The sequence below is a fragment of the Mizuhopecten yessoensis genome, unplaced genomic scaffold (genome assembly GCF_002113885.1).
Source record: "Mizuhopecten yessoensis strain PY_sf001 unplaced genomic scaffold, ASM211388v2 scaffold9615, whole genome shotgun sequence".
Classification (NCBI taxonomy): domain Eukaryota; kingdom Metazoa; phylum Mollusca; class Bivalvia; order Pectinida; family Pectinidae; genus Mizuhopecten; species Mizuhopecten yessoensis.
This window is the reverse complement of record NW_018408136.1, coordinates 713,660-728,824: the sequence shown is the minus strand read 5'-3', so window position 1 is coordinate 728,824 and position 15,165 is coordinate 713,660. Positions and strand designations below refer to the sequence as shown.

At 36.3% G+C, this 15,165-nt stretch overlaps 1 protein-coding gene across 6 annotated transcripts in view; it reads right to left on the bottom strand.

The window, feature by feature from the left end:
* The window catches only part of LOC110458476, a 24,524-nt gene extending 9,793 nt beyond the window's left edge, over window positions 1–14,731 (bottom strand). Inside the window, exons 1-7 of one of the 6 annotated variants that reach the window (XR_002463797.1) lie at window positions 12,961–14,731; window positions 11,575–11,678; window positions 10,004–10,307; window positions 8,534–8,613; window positions 8,022–8,179; window positions 2,019–2,179; window positions 1,654–1,758 (exon numbers count right to left, since the gene is read on the bottom strand). Coding sequence is in view for 3 of the 6 variants with exons in the window: in XM_021510192.1 (XP_021365867.1) it covers window positions 7,865–8,179; window positions 8,534–8,613; window positions 10,004–10,307; window positions 11,575–11,628 (753 nt within the window). In the remaining 3 variants the exon portion in view is untranslated. Of the gene's footprint in view, window positions 1–1,653; window positions 1,759–2,018; window positions 2,180–7,202; window positions 8,180–8,533; window positions 8,614–10,003; window positions 10,387–11,574; window positions 11,679–12,960 lie in introns of those variants that run through there. The other 5 variants (XR_002463796.1, XR_002463798.1, XM_021510192.1 and 2 more) reach the window with 5 other exon arrangements.
* Window positions 14,732–15,165: the final 434 nt, after the last annotated feature.

The window sequence follows — 15,165 nt, the reverse complement described above, 5'->3', positions numbered from 1 at the left end:
GTTAATTTGCTCTGAGAACATAAACTGCTGGGGCCGTGATACGGGACATGGCCATGTAAACAAGTGAGTAAGGAGGAGGAACGATACACGTTAATTTGCTCTGAGAACATAAGCTGCTGGGGCCGTGATACGGGACATGGCCATGTAAACGAGTGAGTAAGGAGGAGGAAAGATACACGTTAATTTGCATATGTTGAATCATCTACTCTACAAGTACAGACTAACTATTTAGCTCTCATTCCGTACCTGTGAGTGACCCAAAGAAAAGCGTGCAGTCGTACATGTGTGTACGAGCCTTACCGAGCGATACTAAATATTGACTTTACTCATATACGCAAAATATCTATTTGTGTTTATATCATGGATTGACATTATCTTTATATTCCATTACTGTAAAATGGCAGCTGAATTACCCAAAAATAGGCAAAAACCGCGCCGAAACATTAAGTGCACACGGGGACCCTCATACGATCAAACAGGTAGTGGGCATACTTATGGACAATGCTATATTAAAACAGACTTTACAGCCGTCAATGGGTATTGACAATCTCTAGGCCGAGAAAGTAGCATTAAAAGATCGAGTTGACGAAATGGAAAGATACTTCCGACGTAATTGTCTTTAGTTCCGCGGTATCCTTGAGACGGAACGAGAGAGAGTACTGATGATATCATCTTAATAACTTGTAATGACGCGCTCGGTGTAGCGGTATTTCCTAGCGATATCAGCAGAACACATCGAGTTGGTCCAAAAAGTGCTGATCGACCTTGAGACATTTATCTTAGCGCACGCGAGCTACAGTCTACGAGGCAAGGTTCAACCCGATTAAGTCGAATAAAGGTGAAAAGTCTGGTCAAAAACCACACAAATAAATAAAGCACTGACGAAACAGCGGATGGAAGTGTACAGTAAGACCCGTGGTTAAGAAAGAACAAACACATATCTGGTACGTTGACGGTCGCATTGTTATTCGCGATAACCACCAGCAAAAGGCGCATGTCACCTCTCTGCGTGAGCTACACAGCTATCCCGACCCCCTCTCCGGCGGACCGGGCCCAGGACTCTTGCTCAACGCGTCTCAATGTCGGCACTTTCCAAATGGACTTCATGTATTTGACAAATGAATACAACTTCCAAAGAAAGCTATAGTCCGATATCTTGAAACGATAATATGATTTGTTACTAAATGTTTGAAAATAATACTGTTCAATTTTACAGTGTTATTGGTGACTGTAAATGAATCAAACCACGAGTATATAACAAGTATGTAAATCATCAGTATGTTTACTGCCATTTAATCACCGTGCTTGCAATACTTAAATTAGCAGCAACTTTCTTTCGTTTTTTTCGTAATTATTAATCTATAAGTGCTTTCTGATTACGTAACAATGAGACTATCGTTATCAAAAAATATTGTCAACCCGTCATAAAGCGTTTATCGCTCGTGTGACCTCGTTTCTTTGTAATAACACCTGAGCGTCCTTTATCAGAAGTCATTTTGTTGATAAAAATATCACCATAACTCGACGTTGGGAGCTAACTGTTTTGTTTAATGGTCTAATTTAGCACTTGTCAGCAACCAACAAATGAAAATTAAAAAACATCAGCATTCCTAATCAGCTCTATTACAATAACCCAATACATATTTACTTTACCTGTGTCTAAGTAACATGAAGTACCTGGACATTCAAAGGTGATCCGGTCCTGTGACTCCCTCTACACTCATTTAACAATGACAGCATACAATGACACCATATGTTCTACAAGAAATACACATGAAGTTTAAGCTAACTTATCATCCATGTTAAATGTCAGGTAGCATTTATTGCGTTGAAAATTATAAAAAAAATGTTCGTATGAAATTCACAACATCATTGTGTACAAGGAAGTTAATATTTATAACATCAATGCACCCGATGTTTACTGCAGTTAAACACCGTATGTGATTATAATGATATAGTAATGCTATACTGATCTAGTGTACGTTAATTGTCAATTAACACGGTCAGTTAGCACTCACCTCCTGCTAAATATCATTTTTGCCGATGTAGGTGTAAACGACATGTCCCGGTACGTGTGTATCCTGGCAGCCACTCTAAACGTTAATCTAATGTGTATGTGTCCGGGTACGTTGTTAGGCTTCTCATGTTCGTCCACAGCTAGCTGACTCACACACGTATACTGTTAAGGGAGACATCAATAAAGCTATATATATAGACAATGGGCTTTATACCTTTGTCATTATAGGTAACAAGCGTTAACAGAATAAACAAGCATCATAACCTTGAAGTAGCATAGGCGGTTCTTTGTGGCGGTTTTGCCATTTGGGGCGGTTCTTTTGGGACGGTTTGTACTGAGTGACCTCTTACCTGATGACGTCATAATACCTTTGATTTATACTTTCAGATGACGTCACGAGGGTTGTCTGGACTGCGGGAGCAGTAACACACTACGTGTCAGGGTTTGGACGGCGGGAGTACATGTAGTAACAGCTGGACTTGTCTTGATGGTGTTGAGGAGAATAATATTTATTCGCTGCCGTCTGAAGTTAACAATTTCTAGCTACTCTCTCGTTTTAAAACAGTAATGTAATAGAATTGTGATGAAATACGTTTAAAAAAAAGTTGTAATGTATATTAACTCTACAATAACAACTATATGTACAATAAATAACATTTTTTCTTACATATTTGGGTTTTTCGAGATTTTCGGTTTACGCTAGTTGATATCTAGCTTACAGGTTTTGATGACGTCCTCGATTTTTCCGCTTACGTTAGTTGATATCTAGCTTTCGAGTTTTGCGACGTCCTCGATTTTTTCGGCTTACGTTAGTTGATATTTAGCTTTCGAGTTTTGCGACGTCCTCGATTTTTTTGGTTTACGTTATGCTATCTAGCTTTCGGGTTTCTACGACGTCCTCGATTTTTCGGCTTACGTTAGTTGATATCTAGCTCGGTTTGGTTTGGTTTAGTATTGTTTAACGTCCTATCAACAGCTACATGTATGGTCATTTAAGGACGGCCTCACCTGTGTGCAAGATGCATACGTGTAGTGTATGCGTGTGTTTTGGGAGGATGCGATTTGTTCGGGTTTGTATCCTTCTTATAGCGCGGAACTGATGCCGACTTTATATTGCTACCAAACTGAAACATACTGCCGAGGACACCCAGCATGATACAATACCCGATCACATTATACTGACAACGGGCGAACCAGTCGGATTTCGGTATTGTTTCATTTTGCAATAGAAGTCAGTGTTTCATTGAAGGTTTTATTTGCTCATAAGAATATGGAGGAAGATTAAAAACGTCAATTGAAAATAACAAATATTACAAAAAAGTGATACTTAAAAGTAAAGTTGATAACTTTCTTTTTTTCTGGTTAACACAATACATTAACTAATCAAGATGTTTGAAAAGCCAAATACCAGTCACGGCAGTGAATAACTTTTACAAACACGAAATATTTTAGCAAGGCAAATTGAAGATTATTTGAGAAGATTTCATAAATACTATCTCTGTATATATATACACTGTAAGAATTACTTCCTAGCCCCATACATATATATATATATATATATATATATATATATATGTGTGTGTGTGTGTGTGTTATAAATCAGAAAAATAATCCTTACGTACGAAGAAATATTATAAAAAGAAAAAATCTTAACAACGAGTCTTTAGTACTTTCATCGTTTCTAAGAATTTTTCTTTTTATAATATATATATATGTATATACAACAACTGGAGGAACATCTGACCATATGTCTGATTATGGTCAGATTTCCTAATGAGATATGTATGAGTATGGGTATTACCCGCCACAGAGTATAGACAACAACTTTTTAGAGTCTGCACAAAACACGCCACGGATGACGTATATATTGAAAATTCACATTCAAGCGTAACAACGTTTACTACATGTAAGTGTATCCAGCGTATTAAATGTTTGTATGGTCTAGTTATACTCGTACATTTATTCTTTACAACAAAATCAAAAATGTAGTTCAATAGACAAATAAGTGTTACTTACCTTTCCATTGAATATAAATATAATGTTTCTTTTTTAATTAATACATAAAAAAATTACCTGCCAAATACTTATCTGTCTTAAGTAATTCCTCGCACTTGAGTGCTTTAACGGTTACTTAATGACAGGTGGAGTACATTTTGAATAATAACTAATTGTATAGCCTTGGCTTCCATTAGCCTATGCATTGAATCACAGAATAAATGCGGTAGGATTCTTAACTTATCAGGAGATAGACCTTTCAAATTCTTTCAAATTTACTTTCGCTTTTAGAAATATCGCCGGATACTTACTCTCTTGAAATTGAAATCAGGGACACTACAGACTTATTTATTCACACCCGCCGCTAAGTGCGATCTTACAACTAGATTAACAGGGAAGATTTATCTCTAAGCGTGATGGTCTCGATATTCAGATATTGGACTTTCTCTTTCGTAATAGTAACTTCCCTGCCTCTAGCATCGTCAGTGTTTACAGGTTGCTGTTGATTCGATAATCGCGTTCTTGCTCCGTCGGTCATGATTTTTTTGAAAGAAGTCTGATACTTACGGACAAGCTACTTAGTGTCTCGAGAGACATTTCGGAATATGCTGAATATGCCCAATTTTGTGCCTGGATGGTTTTCGTAGTTGACATAATAAGTCATTTGAACTACATTTTATATATAACGGTATGTGTTAATATGAATAGCCCCCACCCCCCTGCAGAATCGGGGATGATTTCTTGCTTACTTTTTATTTAGGGGACATTGAAGAGATCAAGAATATACCTGCCAATACAGGTGTATCGTAGAATCGGGGTTTTTCCTCAGTGTCTTCTACGAAGAGGACATGGAAGAGACCAAAATTGAACTGCTGCCCCACTTGCCACTATTGGGATCTTTTTCGTTTCCTGTCTTCTTTCGTTTCTGACTGTCGCGGCGAGGACGTTAAACCCCAGACAAACAAACAAACAAACAAACAAACAAAAAACTCCAAATTATATAAAAAGTTGGGCGCCAAAGCAAATATGTGTACTGTCTGAAATACATATAAGTCATTTTGTGATGTATCCTAACTTTGCGTTGATTGTAGGAGAGTGTAGTCTGTGTTAATGTTGTTTGCATTATATATACTTCCTGGTAATGTGTATATATTTCAGATATGACACAAGATGAGGTGGGGGAACTCTACACTAAGGCTGTACATTTTGTGTCCAGACTACCGCCCTATTATTCGGAAATTTCTCATTTCTATCGCAATAAGTCTGAGGAGTACTTTCACAATATCATGAGAACAGATGGCGTGATGCACAAGTACTACAATAACTGGGGAGGGGAGCAGGCCTCGACACTCAACAAACAAAACATGGAGGCACGTCCTTAAATAACCTTAACTGTAAAAAGGACGTTAAACAAAATGCATCTAAACCAAACCAAACTTATGGTGTAAAACCACATTCGATTGTATTACATGGCAATTTTACGAATGTAAGATACCATATACTAATGTTGGGAGTACCTTACTATGAACTATGAATTCCGAAACAACTATACAGCTAATGAATGTTTGGTAATTTGTTTATGAAAGATATTTTTTTTTTAAAAATCACAACACTTGTTTTAAAGTTATAGCCAACCTCTGGCCTGTTTCTTTTTCCATTCACTTAAATCATTATGTTAAAAATTTTAAAGAGAATGTTATCTCTCGGGAGATTTAACGTGTATTTTAAAAACATTCTTTTCAAACAATTTGCTAAAAATAGTAACTGATATGTGTCTGTAGTTAGATGGGTCACTCCTATATTTTGTACCACCCTCGCCCTTATATATTGGTGTAACATGAGTTTCTCCAGTGTTATTGTACTTCTAAGATCAAAATCAGGAAGTTCCGCATCAAGAATATGAGTTTTGTTCCTCAATGAACACATATTAACATGACACACAGAGATTTTAACTAGACGACTATTAGAATCATAAGGAGGGCCGAGATATAACGCAAATATAGTTGTAGGAAATATGATCAATTAAGAAGTTTAAATGCCAGTACATTGTATAACATATAAAAACTGACATATTGAATTACTTCCAGGTGTTTCAACCAACATTACTCACTATCGGAAAAATAATTGGTGAAAGACCAATTAACGAATCACAACATATTGTGAGCGAGAAGAAAGCAATCCAAATTACATGTCCGACAGTTGCTATTTTTCGGAATGCCGTTTATCATTGACAAAGCGTTCCCTTTCTGTTCTGTCCTGGTGAAGTACGCATCGCCGTGACTGTGCAAGGCCTTGACCGGCACGTCCTCGGTGTAGAATACTTCCACGGTAACGTTCATTGTCACTCGGACGATTTCAGTGAAACCGCATCTCACTCTCGTTAGAAACGGATTGTTGGTCTGGTCAACAAGCACGAGTCGTTGTCTACAGAAGCAGTCAGTCGGGCTTTCCTTGACCACCAAGACAATTTGGACCTTGTGATTGACACGGTGACAATAGAAGTCAAAGAAATACATGTTCATGTTGTTGTTTAACAGGAAGTATGTAGGGATATGTAGCCTTACTGGCCCGAAATAGGAAAAGTCTGGAGGTAAACGTGTCACTTGGTTCACAGTTGTGCTGAAGAACAGACCCTGCACTTGTTTGTTGAGTGTGGAGGCTTGATCCCCTCCCCAGTTCTTGTCGTACTTGTGCATCACACCATCTGTTCTCATAATATTGTTAAAGTACTTTTCAGACTTATTACGATAAAAATGAGAAATGTCCGAATAGTTTGGCTTTTGTCTGGACAAAAAATGTACAGCCTTATTGTAGAGTTCCACCACCTCAGCTTGCGTCATATCTGAAGTATATACACGTCACCGGGTAACATATGCATGTAAACATCATAACATTGCAGGCGTCATTAACACATACTACACTGTCTTACTATCGGCCCAAAGACTATGATACAGCACACAGTAACTTTTATGTCTAACAGGCAGTATACATACTGATTTTGACGACACTTTTCATGTAAAATTAAGGTTAAATCAAAACAATGTCACGTTTTAAAAGTGAGAACCGGGTTAATATCTACGAAAACTACCAGGAAAAATAATGGGCATATTTATATCGCACAAGTAATCTCTCGAGACATTGTCCGTATTGTCCGTAAACATAAATTTCTTTCCGAGAAATCGTGATCTAAGGAGCAAAACGTGATTATCGAATCAACTGCCGATGCTAGAGGCAGGGAAGTTTATTTTGATAAAAAAGAAAGTTCTGAATATCGAGACCATCATGCTTCTTATACGGCTTTATTAGAAATACATCTTCCCCGCTCATCTAGTTGTAAAATCGAGCGTAGCGCCGGGTGTAAATAAATTAATATGTTGTTTCCATGATTTCAAGTTCATGTATATACATGTACACGAAAATGTACATACAATTGACGAATACATTATTTTAAACAAAGATAATATCCCGGCGATGCATCTAGAAGCGAAAGTAAAATTAAAGGAATTGGCAAGATCTAAAACCTGATGGTTCTTCAGTAAATTAAGGTTCATACCATAATAACTCAGTGATACAATGTAAACGCTGATGGAACACATGACTATTTAACTTTTTTTTTCACTATATACCCCCACCTGTCATTAAGTAACCATTAAAGCATACAGGTGTAATTTATTTTCATCTGATAAATTTCTAGCAGGTAATACCTTACCTTTTTATAATATATCAAATATACAACTGGTTAAAAAACATATTGATATTCAACGAAAACACAACTAACACTTATTTATTCAACTAAATTGGATTGACTCTGTTGTATGGAATAAATGTAAAAGTACAACTTGACCATAGTTATCATTTGATAAACTGGATACAGCTACATGTAATAAACGTTGTTACGTTTGAGTGTGAATTTTCAATATATACGTCATCCATGGCGTGGCTTTTGTGGATTCTGAAACGTTGAAGTTTATACTCTGTGGCGGGTTTCAGGTCGAAGGGGATCTCATACGTTGCTTTGGAACCATGTTTGAACATGATACACGCGGCCGGAGGGTGGATCTGGTGCAGGAAGATGATGACGCCGTCCGTGTGTTCGCCGCCTTGATTCAAGTCTGTCAACATGTACCTATACGGGCCGACCCCAACCACGTCCACAGGATACGGTATCTGCAGAAGCGAGTTAATATGTAGACAGGTTAAATGAATTTTAGCATCTCAAAATATTACTTATAAATATGCAAAATGGTCGGCACAAAACTAATATTCTCCTTTACAATCATTGATATTTTTTTACTTCCTTTTCACATTGAGCTAATCTTATTACATGTACGAATGTATTATATGTTAATACAATCGCGTACTAACCACAAGGTAAGAGATGATGTAGATATCCAAAACATTATCCCAGCTTAGATCTTCAGCCGTATTTTATATTGATTATTTTATTATTTTTTGGAAAGACATCAAGGGAGACATGTTTTTCAAAGTAAAATCAGGATGACTTGTAAATGGTGTGTTTACCTTATTTGTCGCATCTGCCATTAGATCTAGGTATGTTGTAAGCGGTTGTATATTAACCATAACGTGGTTGGTTGTTACACCTGTTTAATGATTGAAAATAAAAAAGGTAGTTTGTAGTGCTTAATGCATACGATATTATATTCAATATTTCTGTTTTTGGAGATACACGTATAATGAGATTTGGTATGTGGTTCTGACAGTTGCAATAATTCTGTCAAAACAAAACGGAAACTACGAATCCCTCAGAAACGTATACTGTCGTAGAAACAGCAATCTAACCTGAGACTGACGGAAGAGTTTGACTGTAAACCACTTGGTTCATTACACGTATAGGTTTTAGATGAAGGTTAGCCAAGATTGGACAAATATATTGTAGATAGAGGCTACTTAACGAGTGGTTGTTGGATGTGGTATTAATTTCACTCGAGCTAGTGAATTTTCAAAAGTTACAAAAGACACGAGCTTTAGCGAGTGTCTCTATGTAACTTTTGAAAATTAACTAACGAGAGTAAAATACATACTACATCCAACAAGCACGAGTTGTGTGAACAGTTTCTACCACAATATCGGTCGGAAACAGCTGGAGGGTGACCTGTTTTTTACCACGATCTCAGTCGGAAACAGCTGGAGTGTGACCTGTTTTTTAACCACAATCTCAGTCGGAAACAGCTGGAGCGTGACCTGCTTGATATGACCCATATGTAAAATGTCAATCATTGATATTCAAAAATGACTTGACAAATTTTATAATGTTCAAAGTCAATCGGTCGACAAAAACTTTATGACAAAATAAAGTAGATAAACGTCTTCAAATATTGAGAGTATGCTGTATTGCATTAATTTAATATCAATTAATTGCGGAGCATACGCGCGTAAGCATATCGTAAACAGTCTGCCTCCCGCTAAGTGATGAATAGAAAAGTAGCCATGTTGACAGCGGACAACGTAAAGAAAAAAACACGTTGCACAAAGCGCGTGAAAAAAGTAGTCGCTATCAAAGTTCATCTTCTCGGCAAATTTAAACACTTGAAGACCATATGCATGTACCACATGTGGTTAATACTCATACTTATCTAACAGTCTGCATGTGTATACAATATGATCTGATAGTGGAATAACACACCGTATTGTGGTAGAAAAAGTCAAATGACCAGTGACAATATCCAAAACATTATTCTTTCTTTTGATATAGTTCTAATTTGATATATTAGGGTTAGGGATGACTTGCACGGTCAAGCTATTTACATTACAATGTATATCATAATAATGTTACACATCTCTCGAATTGTTTTGTCCCCTACGTGAATAATTTCCGACTTGAGAATGGACATTTGTTTGATTTACTAGTGCCCCTTTTCCTTCTTTAGTGGATAAACTGTCAGAAACTTAAGAAAAGAAGGGGGAGGGGAATAAATGAGACACGTTCTGCTCTATACCACCAACAGTAACCCTAGCAATAAATATACGTACCGCCTGTGAGGTTAACTAATGCCTTGCCTCCCATCAGGATGTGGTACGAGACACCTGTATCAGTACCCAATGTTTTGACACCGCACACGGTAACGATTACTAAGGATCTCCCCAATACGTCATCAGGACACGTAAAAGAGCAACATTGTGACGCACGAAAGAAGGATTGAAATATCGCATGACTCAAATTATTGAATAGTTGCAAAAATAGGAAATCTATTAGAGGGTCTTTTTTTCGTTTGATGTTTATTTCCAAAGCGGATGGGTTGTTGCTTGTGTGACTTCTCAAAGTCAGTGTAGATACCTGTGAATGAAAAGATGTATTTCAGCTTCAAGCTAGTTCCTTTTTTCGAGATCCTAATTAAGAAAAGCGGACTTGAAACCATACCCTAGTTCCGTTTAGGAAACCGGATCTGGAAACCGGACTCTGAAGCAAAAGAACTTCAAAGTGAGGAGAAACTCAAGGAACAAATGTAAGTATTTCACAACTAGAACTGGAAAGCCATTTTCGTTTGAATCAAATGTAATGAACATTTTTCCTTTTTTTCCTATTATAAAGTAAAACGTATGCACGAAGATATATCTTCATCCATCCAAATATCAAAATGACAACATTTTAGACAAATCTTAAGAATGATATAGCCTCTGTTTTTAACACTTATTTTTTCCCAGCCAATTCCATATACAAACAATTATGTACTAAGATTACCATTTAAACACTGGTCGTAAAGTTATTTGAAACTCAGATTTACGGTTGGTGTCTATTCCCATTTCCGTTTTTCTATTATTCTAGAAGTAATTCAACGTATCATATTTCCTGTAATTTTGTGCTTTCTTATTTCTTCTAATTCCTTTTTTTATCATCTACATCATTTAAAATGTGTTGTTAGGTCCTGTTTTTTCTAAATTCCTAACTTCATTCATTGATTAAAGTTTTCTCTCTCTCGTTAATTTTTTTTAATGTGGCTCTAATATGATATTGTTTTACCCCTAATTTCCATCATAAGAGTTTCTAAGACAAGTTGATCGTTAATGGTAAATACTATTTCATTTAAAGGTATATTATTGATATTTGTGTTATAAACAGGTATCGAGTACTGCAGCTTGACATTATCTTTTATTGATTTAATAAGATTTAAAAATTCAGCATCAAATAAAAGAGTTATTAAATTTCCATAAACCAGTTACCCGTATGAAGTTATTAAAAGACAAGTGTATGGTAGAGATAGAATGATCAGAGCGGTAACCTGGTTCAATTATTGAAGATGTGAGACTTGGTAGTAAACTGTCTGATATTAAGATATAATCTAATCTTGCTGACAACATGTGTTCATAATAAGATTAAAGATTTATTTAATATTTTCGTTTAGTTTATATTTTGTGTGTTTAAAATTTCATTTGGATGATATATCGGGCTTTTTATTATAAAATCACGAAATAAACGAAATTATATCCCCAACGAAATATTATGCTTTTACAGTAATTATTGCTATCAATTTAGTTAGTTTTTTCTGTAGATTAATGTAACAAATTACCACAGTAAAACGAAAATATATTTCATGGTACCCTACCTCGCCGTCCTCGCTATTAACTTCGTTTTGCCAGTGTGTGATGTTAAGGGCCATGTTTCATGTAAGACAATATCCACTGCTCTGGCATCATCAGAATTGTACGCCTGTTCAACAAAAAATATACATAGTTTAAAACTGTTATGCAATATTTACAAAAATATAATAATCATATAACTCACAAATTGCAATAACTAGTTAAAGCAATAGCTGATATTGATAGATATAAAAATGTAAACCTGTTTAATTTTCGCGTTTTACATTCTTTTTCTTATCCATGAAAGTATATGAATCATATTATGATTTGACTTTTCGCAAATTAAAATTGTGAAAATAAATACCTGCAATATAAAATCAAGTCCAATACGAACACACAATAACGGTAAAACCAAAACAAATGGGAATACAACAAGAACATTTAATTTCTTTATGTATTGGTACACATCAGTCAAAATATATTGTACGATGTTTGAAATCTAAAATGAAAGCAAAACAAAAGCCTGCATTTTTCAATCAGTTTTCTAAATCACTCTCAACGATCTGCATGATAGTAATAATAATAATTCGAGGTTTTTGTATGCCTTATTTGGGGAAGATATTCTCAATGTCTTTGTGGCGTTGTTTTGTTTACCCCACATTGGCTTTTTATGATATGTACAAGTTACTTCTACATTATGTCTATGTTTTTATGCTATATTTCTGATTCGGAAGACTTCCTCAAATTTCATAAAAACTGCTTAGTCACCCTCTTTGACGGTGGCCCTTTTCATTCATATTCCGTATTGTGTCGTCTTGTGTTATAGCGAGTAGATGCATAAATACCGCTTTATCACAACCTAGTTTGTCTTGGAGCGGTTGACAAATTATTATCCGTGATTATAGGGCAAGCCAATATCTTTCTCAACTCCATGGGAGGATAACAACCGGTGCTGTCATTTCGGCGCTCACAGCTAGTATTCAACAATTCTAGCACTGCCCAACGACGTACTCATTTAAAGCTGAGTGAACTGGAACAAACGGAGTAAGAAAGAAAAAGGCTATATCTCCGAAACGGTTTACTTCTTCTTCAGGTATATTGGAATCACCCCGTCTGAACGTCTGACTGTCTGTTCTGAATATTGTATCAGAAAGAATTGAACTGATTTCTCTCAAACTTAAAATACTACTTCCCTATCATAATTATGTCGGGTATGTAGTGGTGGATCATGTCGTAATGTATCTTCGATATTTGTATAACCTTTTCTCATACGAACAAATACAACCGATATCTAATTGTTTATAAGTCAAGGCGTTTCCAGCGTGTTATGCAACATCTAGAGTACTGTATTGTGTATGCCTTAATTCTTGCAGTGGATTCATAAACGTTTATGAATACAAAATATAACTCACCTCAATGTCATACCAAATCTTCAACGTGATAGCCGGTCAACAAAAACTTCAGGAAGTACGCTTATCTTGCAAAGAGATGTTTATGTGATAGACACAGAAATCAAATAGCAGTATGTTTTCTCAGTCCAGCACTTCCGGGTATGTAACATCTGTTTTGTACATGTGTATTTAGACTGTTAAACGGAACATAATACGAGGTATCGAGTTACCGACAAGTCCACTGTTCATTACCTGCGGGTGAATTTTCTACGCCACCGCCATCCATCCCCCGTATGTATTAGCACTTGGATTAAATACAATATACCAATTAAAACACTCTAATCAAACACTTTAATAATTCTGCAGCAACGTTTTGCCAATTAACATATAGTATATCCAAATACCTGTGCAGTACATGGTTTATGTTTAGTCCTTTACATGTATCAACACATCTGGGTCATATCTTGCCATCCACTCGACTCCGTCATATGTGTTTAAACCTTACAACTTTATCAAACTTCATCAATTCAATAACATGTATCGTTAAAAAGATACAATACGCATATTATACATTACCAACAAACAATGCCTCTAAATATCACAATATTAATACCTATATAAATTTGTTTCAGACGGTGTCTCCAAAGGCACCCGTCCTCGTTCATGTATGCCCCTTGCTGTTGCAAGCCTATATATATCCGTATACGTGTTCGTGTTATTGTAAGTACATGTTCCCCTAATATCATGGGGTTAACTTGAATGAATTTCTACGAATTCTATTTTTGTACAACTGTGTCCTGTCATTTATTCGAGTTAGCTGGATATTCCTGTTCATAACTTAATCGAAAGCCGATGAACAAGTATAGCGATGATAATGTACCGACGTGTGAGCTTTTAACTTCAGTTATTAAATAAATCACTGATGTGTTTCACCAATAATTCAGATTGCACACACTCCCTACTCTTATTCAAATGTTACCCTTGACTACAAACTCTGTCGGTTATACTAACCTTTCCCCGCCTTCCACACCAGCCCTACCTTTCTGGTAGACGTATGTTACCCTTGACTACAAACTCTGTCAGTTATACTAACCTTTCCCCGCCTTCCACACTAGCCCTACCTTTCTGGTAAACATATGTTACCCTTGACTACAAACTCTTGTCAGTTATACTAACCTTTCCCCGCCTTCCACACCAGCTGTACCCGTTTGGTATACGTATGTTATCCTTGACTACAAACTTTGTCGATTATACCAACCTTTCCCCGCCTTCCACACTAGCCCTACCTTTCTGGTAGATATATGTTACCCTTGACTACAAACTCTGTCGGTTATACCTACCTTTCCCTGCCTTCCACACTAGCTCTGTCGGTTATACTTACCTTTCCCTGCCTTCCACACTAGCTCTGTCGGTTATACTTACCTTTCTCTGCTCTAGCGAGATAGTCGGCATCAGATCCGCGCTATCACAAGGAGATTAGCATATCAACATACACTGTCTCCCGTATACACACACACAAGCACGCGTACCCAACACATATGGAGGCACATCCTTAAATGTCCTTAGCTGTTAATAGGACGGTAAACAAAACTAAACAAAACCGAACTTCATTACTTACTTTGTCTGGTATAATTACCTTTCTCTGTCTTCCAAACTAGCTCTACCTGTTTGGTTAACGTGTATTTTAAAATCATTTTTTTCAAACAATTTGCTAAAAATAGTAACTGATATGTGTCTGTGGTTAGATGGGTCACTTCTATATTTTGTACCACTTGTCCTTATATATTGGTGTAACATGAGTTTATCCAGTGTTATTGTACTTCTAAGATCAAAATCAGAAAGTTTGGCATCAAGAATATGAGATTTGTTACTCAATGAACCCATATTAACATGACACACAGAGATTTTAACTAGACGACTATTAGAATCATTAGGAGGGCCGAGATATAACGCAAATATAGTTGTAGGAAATATGATCCATTAAGAAGTTTAAATGCCAGTACATTGTATAATATAAAAAAACTGTCATATTGAATTACTTCCAGGTGTTTCAACAAACATTATTCACTATAGGAAAAATAATTGGTGAAAGACCAATTAACGAATCACAACATATTGTGAGCGAGAAGAAAGCAATCCAAATTACATGTCCGACAGTTGCTATTTTTCGGAATGCCGTTTATCATTGACAAAGCGTTCCCTTTCTGTTCTGTCCTGGTGAAGTAC